Source organism: Asterias amurensis, chromosome 19, assembly GCF_032118995.1.
Source record: "Asterias amurensis chromosome 19, ASM3211899v1".
NCBI classification, from domain to species: domain Eukaryota; kingdom Metazoa; phylum Echinodermata; class Asteroidea; order Forcipulatida; family Asteriidae; genus Asterias; species Asterias amurensis.
In genome coordinates, this window is record NC_092666.1 from 5,209,196 (window position 1) to 5,234,928 (window position 25,733).

Sequence of the window (25,733 nt, forward strand, 5' to 3'; positions counted from 1 at the left end):
TAACTTGCTTGGTGTTGCACCGTGGACTGCTAGTGTAGCTGTAGGTAGATGCGTGCTGGAAAATTGCAAAAAGTGTACTCAAATCGTGTGTGTAAAAATTTCCAGCCACCAAGACCCATTTGCAGAGACTTTCTCGCACCTTCTAGCATACACAAAATGCGACGCGAGCGGGCGCGCTTTATACCGCATAGAACGTAGTGAATATCAACCTGAACGCAGCGAACTGTGTGACTGTTTGCTTAGTACAACCTCGTGTTCACAACTTGCAAGATACGCTTGTTCCCCCCGTTCTGTCTGTGCTAGTTCATTGACCGCTGTTGTGTGCGTGATCAACGGGGACGAGTGAGTGCTTAGCAAGACGTCAAGATGGCGGCGCCCGTAAACGTAGGTTTGGCGGCGGAGGGAGGCGAAATGTCTGAAATGAAAATGATGGAAGAAGAGATGAGCAGGTAACGTGATACAGGAAGCTTTGTTTGGTTTAACAGTTTATGCTTGCTATATGTAGTATGTAATGTTGTATGAATTTTGGATAAATCGATTTTCCTTAGTTAATTAAATTACATTTTGATTAACAATCATTATGATTATTATCAATTTCTTCGGTTTGTTGAACGCAGACGCACACTGCACACACTGACATAGTTGCGATAACGTAACCCTCCTGCCGACGGCGAAATATTTTAGTCAACAGATTTGCTCATTTTTTAACCACGTCTTTAAAAAATAATGACACAAATTCTATGAACACGAACATAATCCTCAATCAATGTCTAATGAATAAGATTCAAAAACACAATTGAGAAAATATTTTGAAAAAAAAGGACAAAAACTTACCAGATTCCGGGAGCGAAACAGTCACAAATTTCCCAGGTTCTATTTTTGAACCTGTCGCTGGTTACCATGCGCAGCGCCAAGCGCTGAACGCAACCGCAGGTACCAGCCGACCGAGCCGCAGCCGAGTTTGACTGAACCATTCTGCAAAAGGGGTGTTACAAGGGGTGCTGCAGTGCGGCAGTGCTTTAAGTGAGTGAACAGCGGGCATAGTAAACGGACAACGCACACGCACTGCCGCGCTGCCTTATAACACCCCTTTTACAGAATGCTTTAGTCTAACAGCAATGAACATCGGGAAGTCACAAAATGGCGAGGCGACAGGTTCAAAATAGAACCTGGGACTGTTTCGCTCCGGGATCTGGTAAGTTTTTGTACTTTAGTTCAAAATACTTTCTCAATAGATATTGAGGATTAAGGTCGTGTTCTTAGAATTTAAGTCATGATTTTCGAAAGGGGAAAAAATTGAGCAAATCTGTTGACTAGCTGTTAAAATTGTACGTGTTTGACCATTTCGCCGTTTTTCGATTGAAGCGACTCGTAACCCTCCGGCTCCGCCGTCGGGAGGAGGGTTACGTTATCGCAACTAACACTGACACAGTAGCGTAAGCGAGTCTGTCATATTAATAATAATAATAATAAAAATAACAGGTATTTAGAAACGCTCCCCATAGAAAACTATATCACAGCGCTTACAAAAACTGAAAAATAAAAGCACATAAATATTAATAATATTAATAGGCAGTTTCATCAAGTTGATTTCACGTGTACCAAAACACACACACACACAGCCCCGAAAAAAAAGAAGGAAATATATTAAATCATAACTCACATTTTGTACAACTCACAACTATGAGACTTGACAGCAGGCAGGAGCATTCTCTCCTCGTACTTACATTTCAAAAATATTCGAAATCTGATGAATAGTTTCGGAGATATTGTAAAAAAAGAGAGAGCAACGACAAAAAACAGAGGCTTGGCCTGGCGTGCAGCGCCCATTCGTTTGTGCATGATGTCGCCTTTGAACCCCGTGGACAACGGATTTCGGAAATCTTCGGAAAGCGCCGAAGAAGCCCGAAGACGTTTTTTTGCGATGCGGGAGCACATGTTTACACAAAATGAGATAACGATTACATCACCGTGTAGCTGATAAAATTCCGCACATCGTACAGCTAGTCGCATATCTTTTACCATAAAAACCTATTTTTGTCGGCGTTTTCCATTTTTTTAATCAAGATTTCTTCCAGAGACAATCATCAAAATTGAATGCGACTTTGTCAGTGCTAATTCCCATACTTTTAAGTTTAACTTGTGAAAAATTGGTGTAATTTGATTATGTTTTCTTCCGCCGAAAGGTTTTGTTAGACCATTTCTTGCAAAGTTGGCAGCATGCTGTGCATGTGTGTGTTCACGATGCAGACCGAACGACAGACGTGCATCCATAGACATTGTGTACTCGGAGTTTATACACGGGCTGGATGTACTTGCAACTACCATTTGAGAACATCTTGCAACACGCGTACCCACGCAAGGTTGTCCATGATGGGTACCAGTTAATCACAATTTCAGTTCCATTCGAGGTTGGGCGTCCGCCTATTCCACTGGTATTGTGCTTGTTCACTGGTACTCGTACATGTTTGTGCACGTGGGCCATGTTACGTAAATCACGCATCATGTGCATAAATCTCCGCTCTGCACAGTCAAGTGTGACAGCTCATTGTTTACGTCCGGCCGTCGCAACAAAATCTCCGCTGCACATAGTTAAGTGACAGTTCATTGTTTACGTCTGTCCATCGCAACAAAAATGGATGCATACTCTTACTTCCCATAAATCAATAAAATTAAATACATTTTTATTTAAAAAAAACTTGATGTTTTTGGTTAAAGGAAAGCAAAAGAAATGGTTCATTAAAATAGCCTTCAAACATCAATTGTCTCATGATTATTTTATGGCCTTGATGCCCTTTTTGAAATTTTAAGTTGGCCTTGGTGCCCTACCTCATGGCCTTGGTGCCCTTTCAAAATTTGAAAAATTTAAGTCCAAAGTGGCCTTGCCCTAACAATCGGGAAATTTGAGGCCTGGTATATTTTCAAAGATAATGGAGTTTACTCTTTCTTTCGAGATAATGTGAGAAACCAAAGTACATGATGTAGAATTTTGTCAGCTTTCCAATAGTACTGTTTTGAAATAAATCACATAAATAAAAATGTAATTTTTGCCCAGTTTTTTGTACACATGAAATACCGACATATTATGTCGATGTTTCTCCTGAAAACGCTTTCAAATGGCATATTTAAAAGTCATTACAGTACTGTCTTTGACAGAAATCTATTTGTTAAATTAGACTGTGAACTGGGTGTCTATGCACTTTTTTGGTATTATTAACTATCGCAAACAAGCGCACAGCAATTTTTTAGAGAAGGTTCTTCAAGAAAAACCATCAAAATCGGGTCGATGGTTAAACGCATCGCGGCACTGCGCATTCTGACACATAGTCTTGGTTCCAAGACCATTGGTGTTGCGCTGTGTACAAGCTTGTAATGAATGAACGTACCTGACGCTCTGTTTCTCTGATTTCCGGATCCCACCAAGACTATCCGACACACCGTGTCTGCGTAAATTGCCATTTCAATGGTCGTGTCCCCTGACTTAAAAATGGCATATCAGCAAGTGTTGCTGCGTGAGTGTAGACACCAGTCTGTGATTCTTGTGAAAGATTGCGCAATTCTCTGACACACAAAAAATAGACCGAATAAGAAACACCTTGGGACGACGTCCGCCTGGGGATTTATTGGGTTTAATTCAGAGAGAGTTCAAATAAAATATGTTCCGATGGCCTTTTTTTTAGCTTCTTTCCATTGTTGGAGGTTACATACATGTACTAAACTTAACTTTTATTAATATTTTTTGTTTAATAGGATAGACAAACAAATAAACAAACAAAAATATAAAACAGTTTTTCATGCAGAATTTTAAGGGATATTTGGCAATATTTATTTTAACTTTTCAAAATGAAAAAATGGGCTTTTTGCGTCATAATAAACAGAGAAGTAAACAAAATTGCTCTAATGAATTGATACTTATTTTAATAAAGTATGGGTAACTATGTTAAAAAAAAAAATTACCACTCAAATTCCGTATTTCTTTATTAGCATTTTTTGTTTATGGACATAAAATGCCAATTTCAGTTGCCATGGTGGCGGTTAATTGTGCAGCAAAAAAGAGATATATTCATGCTACATGTGTTTTAATTTGTTTACCTTTTTTGAATATATAATTAGGCTTTAAAATATGTAAACAAGACACAATTATCACCTATTTTCCCATTGGTGTGAATACCGAGATCAATTTTGTCAAATTTATTATGTCTGGTATGCTCTTATTAATAAATCAGGAGCAGTTTCCACACTCTTTTAATCAGTAAGAAATTGACAGACTCAAAACGTCCCTCTGCCGTGTTTAAAGGAGCATAGCCTCCCCATTATATAAGCTATTGAAATAAAATAAACACGATTGGTTTGCTCTTGCCATCCTCTTTCCACTGGTATAAAACTTGTTTGGGGGTGGGGGGGGGGGGTGTGGAGCGCGAATACAAATCAACAGCTACATGTACAATGTATTTCATGTGAATTAAGCTTGGGTATTTAAGCTTACCTTCTTACACTGCTCGAAACAGTCATAGATTAGGCCCAATTAGAATTAGTGCTAATTCGCCTATAAATGCTGTGGCAAAGGGACTTTTTAAACTAAGTTTTGAATAATACATTGGTTTACGTTATAAAGCCTTACATGTTATAATGATTACATCTTGCCTACACAGTTCACTTTAAACTCATTCGAGTCCATTTACATGTACAAGTATTTAAGAGTTCAAGCATTGTGGTGAACGACCATGTGCCTTTTAAAGTTATCTGTTATTGCGCAGGCTTAAAAATATTTGTAACAACAATGACTCATTCATGTAAAGACGATCTTGCTTTAATACATGTAGGCCTAAACCTCATTCGTTAGTAGTCATTATGTATCTCCAATGTCATGCTGTTATGGCATTCTTCAGAGTACTAACTTTATTTATAATAGTCACTGATGCAGAAATAACTGTGAAGTATAAACATGGTGAAGGGAAAAGTATAGCCTGTTCCAGGCTTGTACATGTATGTATGCTTCATTTATAAAAGAGCAAAGGCTATCAAGGCATTTTTTCTTAATAGTTAAGGACACCCGTAGAGGAAATTGAACATTTCTGTATGAGGCAATCGCCTTCAATGCCTCCGTGAAGTATCCGGCCTGCAGCCGATTTCACAAAATGCTTGGATTAATCCTATCTCGAGTTAGGACCAGTAACCCGTCCAATCTTACATGTAGGATGGGTTCAATGGGTCCTAACATCTTCATAACTAGTTCTAAGAACTACGATTAATCCTAAGTTAGGGAGAGTGTGGTGAAATCGACGGCTGTTTTTTTATTAAAAAGTTGCAAATCGCCTTCAATGTCTCCGTGAATTTCAGGCCTGCTTTTTAAAACAAAATTTTAACTTTTTGAATGTAGGTTTGAACAGGAGATCCTAACCAGAAGAGATGAGAATGCAAAGAGTCGTAGTTTCAACGCAGTGCAACCATCAGACACTGCTCCACCCACTGCCCTCGTCCCCCCTGGGATCCCTCAAGCTCTGTCTGTCCTCGGCACTCCGGATCCAAGCTTGATGAATCTCTACTTCCCACCACCCCCTCCTGAAGCTACACCCCTCCCCCACCATCAATCAGTCCAGCCAGAACCACCAGGCTCGTATGACCCGATCCCAACTAAAGAGATGGGATTCTCTGCACCTGTACCTACCCCTGTTGCACCCAGTCAGGCGACTTCATCTAACCCAGTGATGGCGCCTCATGGGGCGTATCAGGCGCCCGGCTCTGAAAACCCAACGTTAGGTCAGAGTGAGCCCTCACCATTACAGTTGGCTGCCCAACAGTTTGCTGCAGAGTCTCAACAAATGCATGGTGAGTCGAACAATCAATACTTCTCTCAACAAATTACCAGCGGAAGTTATTTGGATACTGGTTTCTTGAATGTGATGATCTTGGTACTCTGCTCAGATCGTTCTGACAATCCCTTTTTTTTTTAAAGATGGTCTGGGGGTTCTTGACCATGAATATCAGGGTTAGTCGAACAATCAGTACTTCTCACAACAAATTTCTTGAATGTGATGATCTCGGTACTCTCGGTCAGCTGCTCAGATCGATCTGACAATCCCTTTCTATTTTTAAGGTGGTCGGGGGGTTCTTGACCATGAGTGTCAGGGTTATCCTGTTTCCTAGAATTTGTGTTTATGTATCTTTTATTGTAAATAAATGAAAAAATAAATAAATTATACAGGATTGGTAGAGCTGATGAAATAGTCGCAGACAGTTTTCATAGTTTTTTTTCGGAGGGGCGGGGGGCGTCCTTGAAAGCTCCAAAACTAAAGAAGATAAAAAGATTTCTCAAAATTACATCAAATATATACATGTAATAAATAGGGTAGATGGCCTTAGCTTTAGATCAAAACCGGACCTTCTTCAGAGGCAACCATGTAGTATGAGCGATATTAACGTGTAAATAAAGAAACAGGATAACCCTGACATGCTTGGACGACCCCCAGACCATCTTGACAAAGTATGAAACAGAAGGATTGTCAAAACGATCTGAGTAGCTGACCGAGAGTATCAAGGTCATCCCATTTAAGAAACTGATTACAAAACAAAACTGTTTTTACACTATCACAAATACTATGGTTGAGGCAGCTCACATACTTAAGGTGTGTGATAAACAATGAAATAGAAAATCTGTTGGGTGAGTACGGAGAATAGCAGTGAAAACACAGTTTACAACATGTAACCAAACTGTTCTTAAAGGAACACGTTGCCTTGGATCGGACGAGTTGGTCTTTAAAAAGCGTTTGTAACCTTTTTCAATAAAATGCATTTGGTTGTAAAGAAAAGTGTTTTAAAAGTAGAATACAATGATCTACACAAATTCGCGTCAAAATTACGTGGTTTTCCCTTTTACGGTGCGAACTAACACGGTTGGCCAGTAATGGGAGTCAAAAGTTTGACGCCTATAAATGGCTGACCGTGTTAGTCGACGATGTGAAAGGAAAACCGTGCATATTAGCGGCATGTTTGTGTGGATAATGGTATTCTACTTTTACAACACCTTTCTACCCATATGCATTTTATAATAAACGGTTACAAATGCTTTTCCATGACCAACTAGAGCGATCCAAGGCAATGTGTTCCTTTAAAGATGGTCCTTAAAACCACCACAATCGGCTGTTGCATTAGAGGAAAAAAAAGTGTGGAAAAAATCTGCTTTGAACTTCATTATCAGTAACCTCTCAGGCTATTAAAATAAAACAATGATATTTTTAATCCATTTTTTAGATCCATGTTTGATTTTGATTTTTTTCAATTGTGATGTTCTTTTACAGCCTCAGGTGGCATGCAACCAGCACCACGACCTTCATTTGTACCTCATCAGGTCCGAGCCCGCGCCCCTCTACCCCCAGCCCACCGACCCCCGTTCAACCAGCACATGCAACGCCCAAGAATGCAACAGATGTACCAAGTACCACCGCAGGGACCTATGATGCCTCAGGGTTTTCCTATGATGCCGAGGCATGCCATGGGTGCCCAGCGACCTCCTGCTGTCATATCTGCCAAACCTACTACCTATTCAGCGAAACCAGTCAGGTTTAGTAAAACAAAGAAGGCGCAGAATACAGAGGTGTCTACTGTAACCCATACGGCAGTGGCAACCGTAACAAAACAACCAGAATACAATGGTAGGTGAACAACTACTAAAAATGAAACAGTCTTACCTATTCTTTTCCAAGTTACCAGTGAATATTAACATACAAATATACCATAGTTTGAGGGTGACTAGTTGATATTAGCTCCCCGAGGTATTGGAAGTTGACAAACTAGTTCCTGAGGGGAAGCCCAGGGAACTAGTTTGTAGGCCTGGGCGAATTATTCGAATATCCGGTTAATGGCGAATAGGTTTTCCTATCCGTAACCGCGAATGCCTTTTTTTTCTTAACCGGATATCCGCATAGGGCGCGAATACCTATTTACAAACCGGATAATTCTGTAATTACAACCGAGTAACCGGATATTCTTTAATATCCGAATATCCGCGGACGTCGGGCGACAACTGATATGAATGTTTTGTCTGAATCCTTATGAAACTTCTATTAAGACAGCATAAAACAGCATATATTAAGTATTTAACTATGCTCACCTCCGTGAAGAGTTAAAACAATGACATTTCTGACGTAATTTGTTCAAAGATTACAAAAGTTTTCCTTCACGTAGAGTCAATGACGATCAAAAGAAAAAGCAAATCGCCATCTTTAAATTAGATCCGGTCATTTTTATGAATGAACCGAGTGACACTGTCTAAAACTAATATCAATCCGCCCAAAAGATCTCATTCACAAACGAACAGCGCCCTCTAGCGGCAAAAAAAAATTTAAAAAATTTTTAAACAGCGCCCTCTAGCGGCGAAAAAACTATTCGAATATCCGGTTAATTTCGAATAGTTGGCCAGCGGTATCCGAATAACAAAATTTCACTATTCGCCCAGCACTACTAGTTTGTCAACTTCCAATACCGAGGGGAGCTCATCGACTAGTCACCTGAAATAAACCATGTTATACTTATATATAGAAGAGTATGCGGTAACACCATGTAATAACAATCTCTAAGTGAGTTGGGGTGGTTTTGAAAAGAACCGTTGGGTTAACTCGACGTTTCGATCAGTATGCTCTGATCGTCTTCTGGAGAATGCTGGACTCTGATGCTGCATGCTATAAGTGAGTTGGGGTTATACTTGGTCATGTTATACTTGTTTTACTATACTTCATAGGCAGCGGACACTATTGGAAATTACTCAAAATCAATATTAGCATAAAAACTTACTTGTCAACAAGCATTGGAGGGCTCTTGATAGTATAATGAAACGGCTCCCTCTATACTGGAGTAGATTTCGAGAAAGAAAACATTTTCCACGAATTTGATTTCAAGACCTCAGGTTTAGAGTTTGAGGTCTCGAAATCAAGCATCTGAAAGCACATAACTTTTTTGTGACAAGGGTGTTTTTTCGTTCATTATTTTCTCACAACTTCAATGACAGATTGAGAAGACATTTAAGAAGACTAGTCTTTGACAAATTACCAATAGTGTCCAGTATCTTTTAAGATTTCTTCAGGCTCGCGAGCTGCTGTGATAATGTTTACTGGTGAGGTAGCCTCAGTTTCGATACCAGAAATATATAACAGTAGTGGTAGTAGGGATTTACCCCAGGGTTTTGGGTTAACATAGCAATCACACTTGTTTAAAGGTTCATGAGGCTTGCAAGCTGCTGTGATTAAGTTTCATTTATGAGACTTTCTTGGTTTCATCATCACAAGTACATATAGAATTATAAACAATATTTCTTGTGTTTTTCATTGCAGTAAACTCAACACCCTACGCCCAACCTGCCATTGCACAGCAACACGCAGCTATGCAGATGTTCACAGCATCAACACATCAGCCTGCTGCTGCTGTGACCTACAGTACCATGGGACAGCAGCAGCAGCAGCAGCAGCAACAACTGCAGCAGCAACAGCAACCAGAAGGAGCTGCAGGTTCCTCAGATCAGCAGAAGAAGAAAGATAAGAAGAAGAAGTTTGTGCGAACGGCAGCAAGTACGATGTGGGAGGATGAGAGTCTAGCAGAATGGGATCAGAGTAAGTAACACCCGTTTCAGACAGGTGTACCAGAGTTGCGCCGAACCAAATAGATACATGTACGGTGCGACTCTGGATCGACCCACATAACTTTTTGTTTCAGACAGGCAAACTTAACATAACATTTACATTGGCCCGGCTCATGACAAGTTTGACGTCTGAAACCAATGTGCTCCAAAGTTGTTCCAAACAACTGCAACAGTCAATCCTTCGACTTCTAGCGCGTCAAGTCGCTCCTAACTGTTTCAGATTCATTCAGAAATTGGTTCGGCGCGACTCTGGAGCGCCTGTCTGAAATGGGTATAAAAAACAAAATTGAGAGTTAGAAATTTCACGGGATAAAGAACATATTTCTGGTTTTACCCACCGATGCGTGTTAGCACTGTATACTCCGTAATTTCCCGAGTCCTGTGAAAAAATATCACAGGCATGTTACTCGGGTGGGATTCAAACCATGCCCTTGCAATTTTAGAGCAGTGTCTTCGTACTAGACCACCAAGATTGCCTGATAGGGTTTTTTTCATCCATGTCTTTTATTTTTACCACACACGTCTATTTTCACATTATTCAGTAGTTAGTGGCAGTTTAAAAAAAATGTTGTGTAGTTTTTTGTAGAGACGCTAATATTCCCACATAACTGCTCGATTTGACTCGATGTTGACAAAATGAATGCATGCGTTGCGCGTAGATATAACTATGCTGTACATGATGTACAATACATCATAATATGAACCACTTTCTCGAGCATGCGCAGACACGTCAAGTCTTTGTCTCAAGGCAGTAGTTGCTTGTTCACGTAATTTGACCCATAGAGGTCTTTTAATCTCACGCTATCGCTTTGTTCCGAAACACCCTCTAGCATGCAATGTTTCTTGTAGTTTTAGTCACACACAAAGAACAATGACTAGCGGGTTGAAATCTGTTGCTGTTTATTACGGCTGGAAATTGGGTTCTCTTTCTTTGTGTGAAATTCACACAAACATCGGAATTGTTGCACTTTCTGGCTTATTTTCTGCTTCATTTTTAGAGAATGTCGATCTTGGACATCGTTGAATATAATTTATTTTCAGGAGGAAGGGCACGATGGCAATGATGAGAAAAGGGCACGGCAAAAATTGCCGGGAAAAAATTTTTGAAGGGCGTTGCGGCAATCGGTAGGGGCTTAAATGGCATGGTGTGAAAAAAAAAAACTAACTACATGTATAAAGAAGGAGTAAACTTGCAGGTACAACCATGTAATAAATCTCCTATGTTGGAGTGTTGGCTCTAAAAAGAGCTTTTAGGGTCTCAACATTTCAGAAAGGGGGACCAAAGAGTCTTTGCATGTGTGCATACAAACTTAACACAACTAAGCATTCTTTGCTTACATAGCTTGTGCAGACATTTGGTGTTAATCCTGTAAGCAGAGATTTGTAACTTAATTAAGGCGCCTTGTCAAAGCCTCCAAGCCGTTCCATTCCGCGTGCATTCTGCAGGAGTCCGCGAATTTTTATAACAAAAGAACCCGTAGCAACCGGGCATGTCCACGGCCACGACGGCTCATTTACATGTCGATAAACATGAATAGTCCGGCAGCTCCACTGAGCGACCGGTCGGCTATTGTTAGGTCAAGCTTATTCGCTGACAGGCAGAACAGCAGAGGAACGCAGGTGGTTAACAATGGCTTTACCTTTACAGATTAAAAAGCAAAGTAAGGTGGATTTGTAATTAACAACCATTTCCTCCAATGTGTGATTTTTAAGACTGGTTCTTAGGCCTACATGACCAAAACATCTGAATTCTATAAATGTTTTCTTTATTCCCGACTGCGACTGACAAAAGTTTCAGCCATTAAATTGCACGCTACACATGTGTGTACGTGCAAGCTCCGGTTTATAGTTTTAGTGATTTACGATGTTATCCCACCAAGGTTCAAAAGTTGGCGTCATCGGAGTGTAGCAGTGACATAGGGGACCATTTTTAACAGTTATCATTTTGCAGCGATCAAAATTAGCATAAAATTACCAATATACATGTTTCATACAAAGTTATCATACGGGGAAAATGGAAAGGGTATGTGAAAAATTACTTCTTTCTCGAAAACTATGTAACTTCAGAGGAAGCTGTTTTCTCAAAAGGGTTTAAACTACCGACAGCTCCCCATTACTCAATATGCTAAAAATGATTTTGAGTATTAACCAAAAGTGTCCACTGCCTTTAAGTTTCCACGGTAAGCAAAAACCTTGGCCCGGTTCTCCTCAGGAACTGATTGAATCAATAAAGAGAATCGCAGCAATTAATCAATGTTTTGTTTGTTTTGTTTTTTTGTTTTTTAGATGATTTCAGGATATTCTGCGGTGACATCGGGAATGAAGTCACAGATGAACTTCTTACCAAAGTTTTTGGCCGATACCCATCCTTCATAAAAGCAAAGGTGAGGAGAAAAAAAATAATACATCATTGTGATTCCTATCATGCTCATTTCTGCTAAGCAGAAAATTCTTATAGCTTGTGACTGCTATCATGCTCATTTCTGCTTAGCAGAAAATTCTTGAGCACTGTTTTCTGCTTAAAGACACTGGACACTATTGGTAATTGTCAACATATACATAAAATAACAAACCTGTGAAAATTTGAGCTCAATCTGTCGTCAAAGTTGCAAGATAATAATGAAAGGTTGTGTGCTTTCAGATGCTTGATTTCGAGACCTCAAATTCTAAATCTGAGGTCTAAATTTGAGGTCTCAATATCAAATTTGTTGAAAATTACTTCTTTCTCGAAAACTACATTACTTCAGAGGGAGCCGTTTCTCACAATGTTTTATACTACACCTCTTCCCATTACTCGTTACCAAGAAAGGTTTTATGCCAATAGTTATTTTAAGTAATTAACAAGTAATGTCCACTGCCTTTAAGCAGCTCTATGAAATTGGGCCCTGTTGCTCAAGAGTTATTGATTAAAGAAAATTCAATTACTTTTATTTCCATGGTTATATTTCCAGGTTGTTCGAGACAAAAGAACAAACAAAACAAAGGGGTATGGTTTTGTTAGCTTCAAGGATCCCAATGACTTTGTGCAAGCAATGCGTGAATGGAATGGTAAATATGATTTGTATTTTTATTATTAATATGTTATGTTTTCTGACTCAAAGAAGTCGTTGTATTTCCTCTGATCTATCTTGTGTCAGAGAGAGCTGTCTCGTCTTTTGTCCTTTCCTTTTGTTTGCATGTCTGTCTGTTTGTTTGTCTATTGTCTATTTGTCTGTCTGGCTGCTTATCAAAGCGGACCAAGACTCTTTTTGTTACATTTATACTGCTTACTACTACTTAATATCATTTTTGCTTTACTCCATAGTTACATGTACTAGTCGATACTTTTCTTGAAAGTATAAAAGTAAATGTGTATTTGAATTGGGTTGAATTAAAGTGAATTAATAAATACCTCAGACAGTTTCGCTATTCCTATTGGTGGAGAGCACGTCACGTGGGTGTGTATAAACCTTTGTTTATGACCAGTCAAAAGTATTGAAACATGGGCGTGACACGCGAGCTTGCAAATGTTCTTATAAGACAGTTTCTTCATTCCTGTTGGTCGAGAGCAACGGCTCAAACAGTTGTGCCACATCACGCGAAACGCGCGATGTACATAGCATTCCCTTATAAGGAGTTGTTTACCCGAGGGCTGCGGAGGGCTATACCATTTCATAGCTGGAGGGGTGTTGTGTTGAAAGAAATCACTGAACAATTATAATTTTTGCATTTATTTTACTTTTTGACCAAAAAGTGTTGATGTTTTTGACCAAAAAGGTATTTATGAATGGGAATCAAAGTGTTTTGAATCGGTTTTCAACTAGTGGTTTTAAACCCACCGAGGCCTGGTTCTTGATAATTTACCTCGATTTGTCTGGGTAAAATTATCAAGAACCAGGCCTCGTTGGGATTAAACCGCTAATGAAAACCTCTTCACCACACATTGATTCCCTTATTCAAAGAAGTGTGCTTATGTAGAGACACAGGAAGGAAGCCGGTCCTCTAAAATAATAATATCAAAGTCTTATTAGCGCATGTATCTACCAAACAAGGTACTCAAGGAGCTGAGTACAAACTTTCAGAAAGATAGTTTATTGCCGTGATGAATTCTGAGACCCAAATATGTAGCACATTATAAGGGCTAACAAGGTGCTTTGGCGCATACAGCAGCCATAGCCAGGAACACCTTCTCTTTTCAATAATTGCACTGGGCTCTTTTACATGCTTTACACAACACATAGGACCAACGGCTTTACGTCCCATCCGAAGGACGAAGCAATGGTTAAGTGTCTTGCTTAAGGACACAAGTGTTACGGCTGGGGATTCGAACCCACACTCTGCTGATCAGAAACACCAGAGTTTGAGTTGAGTGCTCTTAACCGCTCGGCCACGACACTTCCACTAATTAATAAAGGACGAGCATTCGCCAGTATATAATCATAATCATTGATTGTTATAAGTGCAAAGCCAAAGACGTCTCAGGGGTCGAAATTGCCACTAGCCCGCTAGCCCGGGACTACCAGATTTACATCCGGGCTACTGATTTTTCCAGTTTGATAGCCCGACGGGCTAGTTGAATAATAATGCAAAAATCATCATCACAAACAATAAAGAACTATGTTATTGGTGTGTTGTAAAGTTTGAGCCGTGACGCGAGACATAACGTGGCTTTTGGGCTACCAAAATCTAATCAGGGCTACTAAAAATTATTGGTCACTAGCCCTGCTGACTACCATGGAAATACACTTAATTTCGACCCCTGCGTCTCTATATGAAATAAACTCTCCTGTGCTGGTTTTAATTATACTCCAATACCAAAGCACATAAAACACAATACATTGCAAAAAGTCACATCACTACCTAGTACATGTACATGTACAATGCACAGTCAACGGTCACAAAAGGGTCAGCCAGGTCACAAGGTTTGCATGGCTACACAAACATAGCAATACTTACATGGCAATTACAATAATCCGATCAAAATAAAGCCCTACAAAAATCTCAATAAATCGGGAAAACAATGAGAGTCTAAACATAAAACAATACTCACATATACCTCTATAATTCTATCCCTCCAAAATGAATAGGTTTTGGAGCATGGCCAGAGCCTCATGCTCCCTACAAAAATAGATAGAAATACCACTCAAATAAAATGTGCTCTTCCAAGAACGAAGCTTTAAGAAAAGAGGAAGTTTGTCACGTGACAACTCAAATCCGTTGTTCTCAGAATTATGCGCATATTCAGAACTACATAAACATGGGAAATTTACCCGGTAAGTCTGCTGCCACCTAGCGTCGGCAAGTCTCCTATTCCTTTGACAAGTTTAAAATCCTTAACTGGGAAGGGTTTTTTGACATTGTGTACAAAGTTTGTTGACCTCTAGAATAAGCCAAATTTCTATTGAGACCCTTATAATGTCAAACCTTGAATAGCATTATGCAAATGTCAGAAATCTTTATCTAACTACCAGCATAAAAATTTATTGGGATTTTATCAAGAACTGTCTGCCGACATCAAGTATTACATCTTTACAAAAAAATTACCTGGTTTCCTTAGTGTTTATTTAACATTGCCATGGTATGGTTGTAGACGCGAATGATTAAAAAAAACAATCCGTTTTATTTTCAATACTTTGGGTTTTAACGAGGAAAAATTGACTGGAGTAGGACTTGAACCAACAACCTCCAGATCAAGTCCGCTCCAGTAAATATTTCTTTGTTTGTTGGAACATTACAGAATTTCTTTCTGCTAACAAAACAGTTGCTAGCAGTGTAAGCACTTTATGTAATCCACCATACATAAACTGACAAACCTGTCGAAGTTTGAGATTGATCAGCCATCTGGGTCACAATAAAATAGTGAAAAACCGATTACACATTTTGCATGACATCATCGGTTCAAAATAAAAATGAATAAAACGCTCACTGAGCGATAAACTCCAAACTGGAAATTAGTTTTACTTTTTTTCTCTCATCAAATATGACACTTCAGACAGAAACATTTCAAAGGATGTTTTCTACTATCATCATTAGACCTTGCAAGTTTTATGTAAATATGTGTTCTTAGACGAGTTTTGTCGTTACACATTCTGTAATGTTCCTTTAAGCAAGTGTTTCTGTGCTTAGCAAGTATGCTTACAGGCTTTAGGAAAATGGGACAATACATTAGGGTCCTCACCATGGTACCCTGCCAGCTTAGTGACTTTTTACCTTCTGTTTTAATTCTTTTCAGGGAAGTACGTTGGGAACCGACCGATCAAATTGCGGAAGAGCTCTTGGAAAGATCGGAATATTGACACGTTCAAGAAGAAGCAAAGAGAGAAACAAAAACTGGGTTTGAAATAAACGACTACAACATCGCAGGGTTTTTAGTATCTGGAATTGCCTTTCATTTTACCTGCTTGGAACAGGCATGATACTCTTCCTACTTAAAGGAACAATACAGAATTGGTTTTGGCTAAAACAAAACAGTTGCTGGCAGTGTATGCACTTTATGTAACCCACCATATACATAAACTGACAAACCTGTAGAGGTTTGAGATCGATCGGCCATCTGGGTCACGAGTAAATAGCAAAAAAAAAAGATTAAATATTTTGCATGACATCCATGCAAACAAAAAATAGTAAAACATTTACCGAGTGATAAACTCCAAGTGCGAAAGTAATTTATTTATTTCTCATCAAATATTAAATTTCAGACAGGAATATTTTAAGGGATGTTTTCTACTATCATCATTATTAGACTGTGTAAGTTTTATGTAAATCTGTGATCTTTATGATTTAATATTTACCAATTCTGTAATGTTCCTTTAAGTCTGATTTCCAATTGGTTTCCCCTATGGGAAAAAAATAGGGTAAATTGTGATAAAACAGTCTGAAAAGTATTCTAATATCTATTCCATGTGTATACATTTGTAGGTCAGCCCTTGTACTTAAAGACACTGGACACCTCTGGTAGTTGTCAAAGACCAGTCTTCTCACGTGAGAATGAGTTCCGTGAGAAAAATGGAAGAAAAAAACAGCCTTGTTGCACAACTTCTGTGCTTTCAGATACTTGATTTTGAGACCTCAAAATGTAATTCTGAGGTCTCAAAATCAAATTCAAATATTTTAGGGAGAATACTTTTTTCTCAAAAACTATGTTACTTCAGCAGGAGCTGTTTATCACAATGTTTTAATGCTATCAACAGCTCTCCGTTACTCGTTACCAAGGGTTTTATGCTAATATAGTAATTACCAATAGTGTCCAGTGCCTAATAGATTGTTCCTTTTTTTTATCAAGTAACCAATATCATGTCGTTTGGAAAATCTCCGTAACAAGGAAACGCAACAAAATAATGTGAACAGTACCATGTGGTTTTTTTTATTTGTATGTTTGTCTTTTTTTTTGGTCTTTTTTTTTCTATTAGTTTAAAAATATCACTTTCTTTTAAACTTTCACAGCAATTGAGGGCATAACTCATCTTTCAAGAGAATACATGTATATAACTGAAGAATGACATTACTTTTTTGCTCCTTCTCTTGAAGACAGTCATTTTATTATTGTTTTATTTTCTCCCATTCGATGACCTCTTTTTCTAAAGTCAACAATCAACAATTTTCAACAATCCCAAATTTAACAGGTTTGCTATTTGAAATAGCTGTTGCAAACAACTAACCAACCAAATGGACCGATGGTTTTAATGTAAAAAATAGTTAATGGCCCAACGTTTTCTCTAAGGCTACACAAGTACAAGTGAAAGACTCTACTAGGGTCGAAACGTCAGGCCATTAACTATTTTTTGCAGGTTTGTTTGGGTGCATATGTTTGGATTTAAGTGAGGATACTGGTTTTTGACTAAAACCTAAAGTAAACTCAGACTTAAATGTGCATAAAGCAGAAAGCTACGAATACTGTAGTATTAAGGAGGTCGATGCGTATAGCGAATTATTGGCTACAGCTAGTGTTTCTATAAGACCAAGTAAAACAAGAAACATGTTTAGCGTCCCCGCCTGCTTCCTTTTTACAGGCCGCCTCCTTTTTTTTTCTTTTTTTTTTTTTTAGAGTTATTTTAAATCATCTCAGCATCAACAATCTGAATGTCTTGTCTGAATGCCTCGACCAAAATGTTTCATTAATGTTTTGTGTATTTCAGCAGTAGAAAAAACAATGGATACAAATTGACATTTTAAAAAAGAATGGCGGCCATCTTTAAATAAAAAATAATAAGCCTCTCCTCCTTCCTTTTTTGAGAAACCCGGACGCTAAACATGATTCTTTGTTTACTCGGCCTAAGGGTGTTGCTAAGGATATCCTCTATTTCAATGCATACTTGTCAAGTTCCCCAGCGCATGGAGGAAGAAATTCTTCCTCCATGCCCAGCGGAAGTCTCAGGAGTACCAAGTAACACAGCCGTAACTATAGCTGCTAATTTTGATATGGCTGTATAGTCTCGCACATTTGAACCAATATTGTGGGATTTTAATTCCTTCACATGGAATCTGTAATACCCCTTGCTTGGTTCACAGTGTTTGATTCAGGGCGATACTTGCATGGGTGTCTCTGATTACCTGTAATAGTGTTTAATGTATAAAATAATGGAATTAAAACGAGAACAACAACAAATTGAGAATAGATCCATTTGTTTGGTTTATCTTTTCTTTAAAAGAGAGAGAGAGTAATAATGAAAACAATAAATCGAAATGGAAAATTTCATTCACGAACGTGCGCGAAATCTCCGACAAAACCTGAAGAAAATCGCCATTTTATCGCCAAATGTCGAACCGCTGTGATGAACGAAGCCCCCACCCATCCCCATTTTAATATAACCCTTCACAACATCGGGGAAAAAATGTTTATTTCAAAACAAAATTTGCTGGCAACTTTGCGTTCCGTGTCGTCATGATGAAATTATGAACTCTTGCACGCACGCACGGTATGTTGAGCGCGTGCGTGTGACGTCACTGGTTGAGAGTTCACATGGTTCCCACGTACAGCCACAAACTTTGATCATTGAAATCGCCTTCATTGAAATATTTCATATTATATTTTTATATGAGGATGCAACCATGCAGGTACATAATACACTCGGACACGTCTTTCACCTCTGTGACCAGAGCCTTGTATGTGGGTTTTCAGTCCCTACCTGACTGTGTGGGTTTCCCTATAGGGGGTTTTCCTCCCACGTCTAAAACTAAAATGTCTTTATTGATTTCTTTAGGAACCGTATGTTTCCATGGATGCTTTTCCAATTATATAATTCAGATTCAGATTGCAACTAACATAAAAAAGTATCTGTCATTAAAAATGAGTAGTTGTATAACAGTTACGAAAGGGTCTTTGTTACAGATGTGCTCTTCGAACATCGTTATGAAAAGTATCAAATAACAAAGTATAACAAGCTTGTATGCTTTGTTTTTCTAGGGCAAGGGCACCAAGGCATTTTCTCCTTAGTAAGGAGCAACCTTTGAGGAGTTTGTAAATTTCCTCTTTAAGAGCATTTTAAGGGCATGGATGCAATCGCCTTTTTTGCCTCCATGAAGTGTTATGTAAATCGTTAAATAAGTTAGGAAACTCAGTCATCCACTTCGTACTTTATTTCATTTCTCTGGAATATTTCCCGGCCTTTATGGGTCATAAAAATATTTCGTCCGTGAACCGTGTTCATACTGCACGTATACCATTTACTTTATGCAAACATGATGGGCCTACCCTTCGATTTGTTTTGGTTTTTTTTGCCCTAAAAAGTCAGCAAATTTTATTTGAATTAAATAGCCTGTAAGTCTAAGATGCCATTCGTACATATAGGCCAGCCCTAGTCCTATTTTACATGACTATTCCCCTGTACTGTACACTGTAGTTTAAACTACAAAGTGAAAGTGAAATTTTATTTGAATTAAATAGCCTGAAAAGTCTAAGGTGCAATTTGTACATATAGGCCAGCACTTGTCCTATTTTACACGACTATTCCCCTGTGTTGTACACTGTAGTTTAAACTACAAAGTGAAAGTGAAATTTTATTTGAATTAAATAGCCTGAAAAGTCTAAGGTGCAATTTGTACATATAGGCCAGCACTTGTCCTATTTTACACGACTATTCCCCTGTGTTGTACACTGTAGTTTAAACTACAAAGTGAAAGTGAAATTTTATTTGAATTAAATAGCCTGAAAAGTCTAAGATGCCATTTGTACATATAGGCAAGCCCTTGTCCTATTTTACACGACTATTCCCCTGTGTTGTACACTGTAGTTTAAACTACAAAGTGAAAGGCCACAAGGGATAGGCTGGCGCCAAGGCTTGATCAAGCTTGCATAATTATTGTCAAAAGGTAAAACTGCATAGTGTCTATTTTTACGGTTCAAAATGTTTGTTTTATGTAAGCGTCTCACACTTCCGTAACAGCGAAGTGTTGCTAAGCATAAAAATAATTATATTGCTTAGCAGTTACCATACCCTTATGTTAAATTGTGTATTGTTTGTCACTGATACCCGCTTAATATTCTTACCAAACATGCTAAGTAGAAGATCTTTTGGTAGATCTCCAAGTACCAGTATAAAATATTTCGTCGGATGTGGATATGCAATAAGCGCTGGTAGGGCAGTCTGCAGCAGTGATTTTTATGCAACCAATAATGTGACAGTTTATATATATTCTCCAAGCACAATCAGTCTACATCATTTTGATCCTAAAACATCATGGAAGATATACTGTACATGTCAGACAAATATTTCTACACGCCGTATATCTATCCAGAATGGTGGCCCGAAGACGACTGGAAACGGCAGTTGATGAGCATTCTCATTTTCACATGGATGGGACAATACACGATGTATTTTGTAATGGGGTTACTCGACTACTGTTTCGTGTATGATCATCGGCTAAAAGAACATCCGTTATATCTGAAGGTAAGTGTTTCTATATGTTTTTTTTTTTATAACAAGTTTTGTTTTATTGATTAAATTTATTCAAACATTTATTGAATTTTATAACTGTAAAATTAGATCTTAGATAGAAATTGATGTGTGGGTTAGGCCTAAAAGATAATATGAACTTTTTATTTCACAATTATTAACTTATTAATTATTAACTTGAAAGGCGCCTGGTGGAGTTTTTGGCTAAGGAAAAAAAAAAAAATTTCAGATAGACTTCCATTTGATGACATACAGTTGGACAGAAAGTGTTAAATTGTGATGTTTTTCAAAACATGCACTTACAAATCTGTTACATTATATACATTTACTTTAGGAATCTTAATCGACTTCATTACATGCACATGATCATGATTACGTTACAACATTTTATGCAAATTATTCTGGTATATTTGCTGCCATCTAGCGTCTCAAATGCTCCATCCTTCGGATGGGACGTAAAGCCGTTGGTCCCATGTGTTATGTAACGCATTCAAATACGTAGTCCCACATCTTGCAGGAAATACCGTATGTTACATTGCCAGGAGTGTAACTGAGTGACGGACATAAGCGCTATCTCAGAAGCCACAATATTATCTATGAAATTGATTTTCGATCATGTCACACAAAGTTTAAAATTACATCCTCTTTTTTTTGTCTTACAGAATCAAATAAAGCTCGAGATTAAATACGCTGTGAAGAACATGATTTTTCAGGGGGCAACCTTCGGTCCCATCTTCTTGTTGGAGGTCAGAGGTTACAGTCGATTGCATCGTGATTTCAGCAGAGGATTCTTTGGTGAGTATAGGGCGGCATGATAGTTGTTGCATTGTGTTTCACTGGACATTTTCGGTCGATCAAAATGTTTCACACAAAATAAAAAATCGGGTCCAACAAAAGAGACAAGCATGAAGCGTCAAAATGTATCCGCAGTGACTTTGAATTTTTAAAAGGAAGACAGTTTTCACAAAGCTTCCTTGCTTTTATTGTATTTTTTATACACAAACTTGTTTAGTCTTCAATTTTTTGGAAAATTTGTAGTTCACATGAGTTCACTGTGGAAATATTTTGTGTTGTTGCTCCTATACTACGGGGGGAAGACCTTTACCCAATGTTGGTTCCCTGTATACGCCTTAATAATGGTAGTTCTTATCTCTTGTCATGATAAAGGGGTCAGACTAGGTTTGACTTTCATCCTCGTTTAGGGTTCCACTGGACGGTCAGGATGACTGATTGTTTTCTGTCCATGCCTTTTATCTCTGTGGACCCCGGTTCGATTCCAGGAACAGAGCTTTGCATGTGGATTGGGTTGTCAGTCCGTACCTGGTCTGACTACGTAGGATGTTTTCCTCCCACGTCTAAAACCGAAACAATAAGTCTCCCCAAGTGATCAGGCTTACTAGTTTTGTATTGAAATGCATACTTATACTATGAAAATCTAGTGAAAAGCTTGTGGACTAGTGAAACAGAAGATCGTTCTGGTAATTTTATGTAAAATTTGCATCGGGGATAGATAAAATTATTTGATTGTACCCTTATCTATTTAATCGTTGCGGTTAGCATACCCGTAACGATTCGAACTTCTTGTATACCGGGCAATATCGGTGGTCTAGTTGGTAAGGCACTGCTCTAGATTTGCATAGGTCATGGGTTCGAATCCCGCCGAGTAGTATGCCTGTAGTTTGGTTTAAAGAACTCGGGAATGTGCTTTACTTTTACGCATTATGGTAAAACCAATTAATATCATTTGCACAGCTGGCTAGTCATTGCAAAAGATAAGAGCTCTATAGTTACTAATCCATCATGGAATGTGAAATGTATATAAAATAATATCTCATTTTGTTCAATTTGCAGGACCCCTGAACCCTCTGATCGAGATCATCGGCTTTGTCATCTTCACCGATTTCACCAACTATTGGTTCCACCGCACACTCCATCACCGTCTCATCTACAAGCATGTCCATAAGCAACACCACATGTGGAAAGTCCCTACACCATTCTCCGGCTACGCTCTCCACCCACTCGACGGCTTTACACAGGGGATTTCCTGGCACATCTACCCCTTCCTCTTCCCTTTCAACAGTAAAATCCTCATGGGCTTCTTCTTCTTCGTTCTCATGTGGACCTTCAGTATCCACGACAATCTTTGTGTTCTTCCTAAGTTCTTACAACCGATTATTAACGGGGCGGCACATCATACAGATCACCATATGTTTTATAATTATAACTATGGTCAGTTTACCACGCTGTGGGATCGGGTGTTTGGGTCTTATCGTGTGCCTGGTACCCACCAGGGTAAGGGACCAGTTGATGACGTCATTGCGATCAAAGCAAAGGCTGCTGGGTATCAGATGAATGGGAAGAGGAATGAGTACATCAATGGGAATGGTCATAACAAGAAAGTAGAGTAAGAAAGAGTCCTCCCACATCCTAGTTTACATGCACACAGCTCTGTGTTGCACTCACTGTGTGGATTATACACACACTTTAAGGAAAATCCTATTCTCAACAGAGAAAAAAACACTGTGTGGACGCGTGGAAGTCCACTCATCTGTTATCAGGTCCACACTTCGTTATGTAGCTTTAAATACCCCATCCAACCCAACCACACCCACACACTGAACTAAAAACGAGCAATGGAGAGATAGTGAGAAACGCTCCCTCTGCTGATGTAACGTAATTGTTGAGAAAGAAGTAATTTCTCACTAAAAGATTTGAATTGAATTCGAAACCTCAGCTGAGCTTTTAAATTCAAGCATCTGAAAGCACACAACTTTTACAGTCGAATGCAATACACTGTCTTCCAGTTTGAAATGCCAGTTCTGTATTAGATTTCATTTTAATCCAATTCCGTTTATACTTCCCCATACTGTATTACTAGTTAACGGGGAGCAATTTATGGTATTTTGTTAGTCTTGGCACCGCTCGTTATTTGACAAATAGTTTATTCACTGCAAGTGCTGATTCGCTGAAAGTTGTGCCTTTTTTCTAAGGAATATTTGTCAGTACGTGCGCGTGTGATAAAACCCTAGGCGTTCATTGTTTGTATGAACGCACGCATTGAATTTGCACATTTTGTTTTCACTGGGGCAGAGGGTAGTATCTTCAAACGAAAGTTATGTATTGAGTTAGGAAACTTGGAGTTAAGAAGTTGTTAGACTGCGTTCTATATTTTGGTTTATTTACTATGTAATGTAGATAATATTTAAACGGAGACATTTTCAATTAGAAAAATGGATAAATGATTAAGAACAGATAACCTATTTTCAGTACGATTTATTTTTTATTTTTTATTTGTTGAACTTTGTCATGTTTAATATTGATTTAATTATTTCATTTTCTGCCTTTTGGGTTGAATCATGACACAGTTCCTCAAACTGTTGGTAAAGTGCTCTCCACCTTTTTTAAATATATATTTAATGAATGACATAGAAGCTTCGAACTATATTATTTAAAAAAATATATTAAAAAATCAGTGAAAAATTCTTTGTACAGATTCGTTCAAACTCGTTGCCAAATAACCATCCTGGCTGCGTATATAACAAGTTGATGGACAACCCATTGGCCAAAATAAGAATAACATTCAATTTACATTTATGTGTAAAATAAAAAACTAAACAAGGTCAGCTTAAAGGCAGTCGACACTATAGGTAGTTGTCAAAAACTAGCCTTCACAGTTGGTGTATCTCAACATATGCATAAATTAACAAACCTGTGAAAATTTGAGCTCAATCGGTCATGGAACTTGCGAGATAATAATGAAAGAAAAAAACACCCTTGTCACACGAAGTTGTGTGCGTTTAGATGGTTGATTTCGAGACCTCAAACTCTAAATCTGAGGTCTCGAAATCAAATTCGTGGGAAATTATTTCTTTTTCGAAAACTATGGCACTTCAGAGGGAGCCGTTTCTCACAATGTTTTATACAATCAACCTCTCCCCATTACTCGTCACCAAGAAAGATTTTATGCTAATAATTATTTTGAGTAATTACCAATAGTGTCCTCTGCCTTTAATCTAATAAAACCACATCTTATAAATACCTTTATGTCGCATATTATATTGTGTAAGTTACTATAACTATACTTGTACATATAAATATGGGTATATTATGTCATTGTTTTATTAACTCTATCCTACATAGTAACATAAACACTAGTTATGCATTAAATGAAATTAATCAAAACAGTGGTATTGCTTTGTTGTTGTCTTCTATAGAAATAAAAATATGATGAAATTCAGATTGTTTTATATCATTCGTTACTTTTTTGTTTACCCCTCTTTGCCGTCCGTCCGGCCATTTAGTTTTCGCACTAAACAATCAACTTGTGAAGAATTCTTCAAGCATAGAATGAAAATACTATACACTTTCATCAACAGAGTGACATCACAGAATAATATAACTTATACCTCATTTTATATCAGTGTATTTTCATGTTATAATACATAAAACACCCCTAACCAAAGTTGTGAAATATTTTTCAAGCATAGCATGACAAATCACACTTTCATCAACAGAGTGACGTCACAGAAATGGTTTTATGTTAAGTACATGACGGTAAAGTTTACATAATAATAATAATAACAACTTTTAACTCATTTGTATATCATGTATTTTCATGTTATAAAAGGCCTACGTGAATAGTACAGTCCTTACCAAAGTTGTGAAATATTTTTGTAGCTTAGCATGAAAAATCGTTTTTTCATCGTCACAAAATAGTTTGTGGTTAGGTAAATACATAATTACTATGAAGCTTAAAGGGATGCTGAAGTGAATTCAAATAAAACAGTTAATTTTGCTGTCATGTTTTTCTGATATATGTATTTAACATCAATAAAATGTGTTTTGTTTATTCCCGACATATCTGATTTGCGTAATGACCCTTTTGTGGGTTGTTACCGCCCCCTGCCATCGACGTCAAGTCGGGAATTCAAACATATCGTCGGCAAAAAGAGTCTGGTCCCTAAACTACACGCGCCTAGGTACCAGGCCACACAGTGCACACGTCTCTATATGCACACAGCCAGGGGACCCGACGGCTCGGGTTACCAACATGACGTCACGTTTATGCAAATGTTTAATCTCTTGAAAACCATTTTTAAAATACTTGCGCATTTAATAAAAAAAAATTAAAAAAGATTTCAGGTTTAAAAAGTCATGTTTAATAGTTTAAATGAAGAAAAAAAACTGCAGCCACCCTTTATAGAATAATTACGTATAACTCATTTGTTTAT

At 38.1% G+C, this 25,733-nt stretch overlaps 2 protein-coding genes across 2 annotated transcripts; both read left to right on the forward strand.

The window, feature by feature from the left end:
- Positions 1-307: 307 nt before the first annotated feature.
- LOC139951634 (uncharacterized) lies at positions 308-18,215 on the forward strand. The gene is made up of 7 exons (XM_071950602.1): positions 308-449; positions 5,381-5,829; positions 7,299-7,652; positions 9,327-9,602; positions 11,918-12,015; positions 12,583-12,679; positions 15,843-18,215. The coding sequence occupies exons 1-7, from the start codon at positions 367-369 to the stop codon at positions 15,953-15,955; spliced, it is 1,470 nt and encodes a 489-aa protein (XP_071806703.1). The 5' UTR covers positions 308-366; the 3' UTR covers positions 15,956-18,215.
- Positions 18,216-20,255: 2,040 nt separating this feature from the next.
- LOC139951742 (lathosterol oxidase-like) lies at positions 20,256-25,400 on the forward strand. The gene is made up of 3 exons (XM_071950808.1): positions 20,256-20,496; positions 21,165-21,297; positions 22,354-25,400. Exons 1-3 carry the CDS (start codon positions 20,287-20,289, stop codon positions 22,908-22,910), a joined length of 900 nt encoding a protein of 299 aa, XP_071806909.1. The 5' UTR covers positions 20,256-20,286; the 3' UTR covers positions 22,911-25,400.
- Positions 25,401-25,733: the final 333 nt, after the last annotated feature.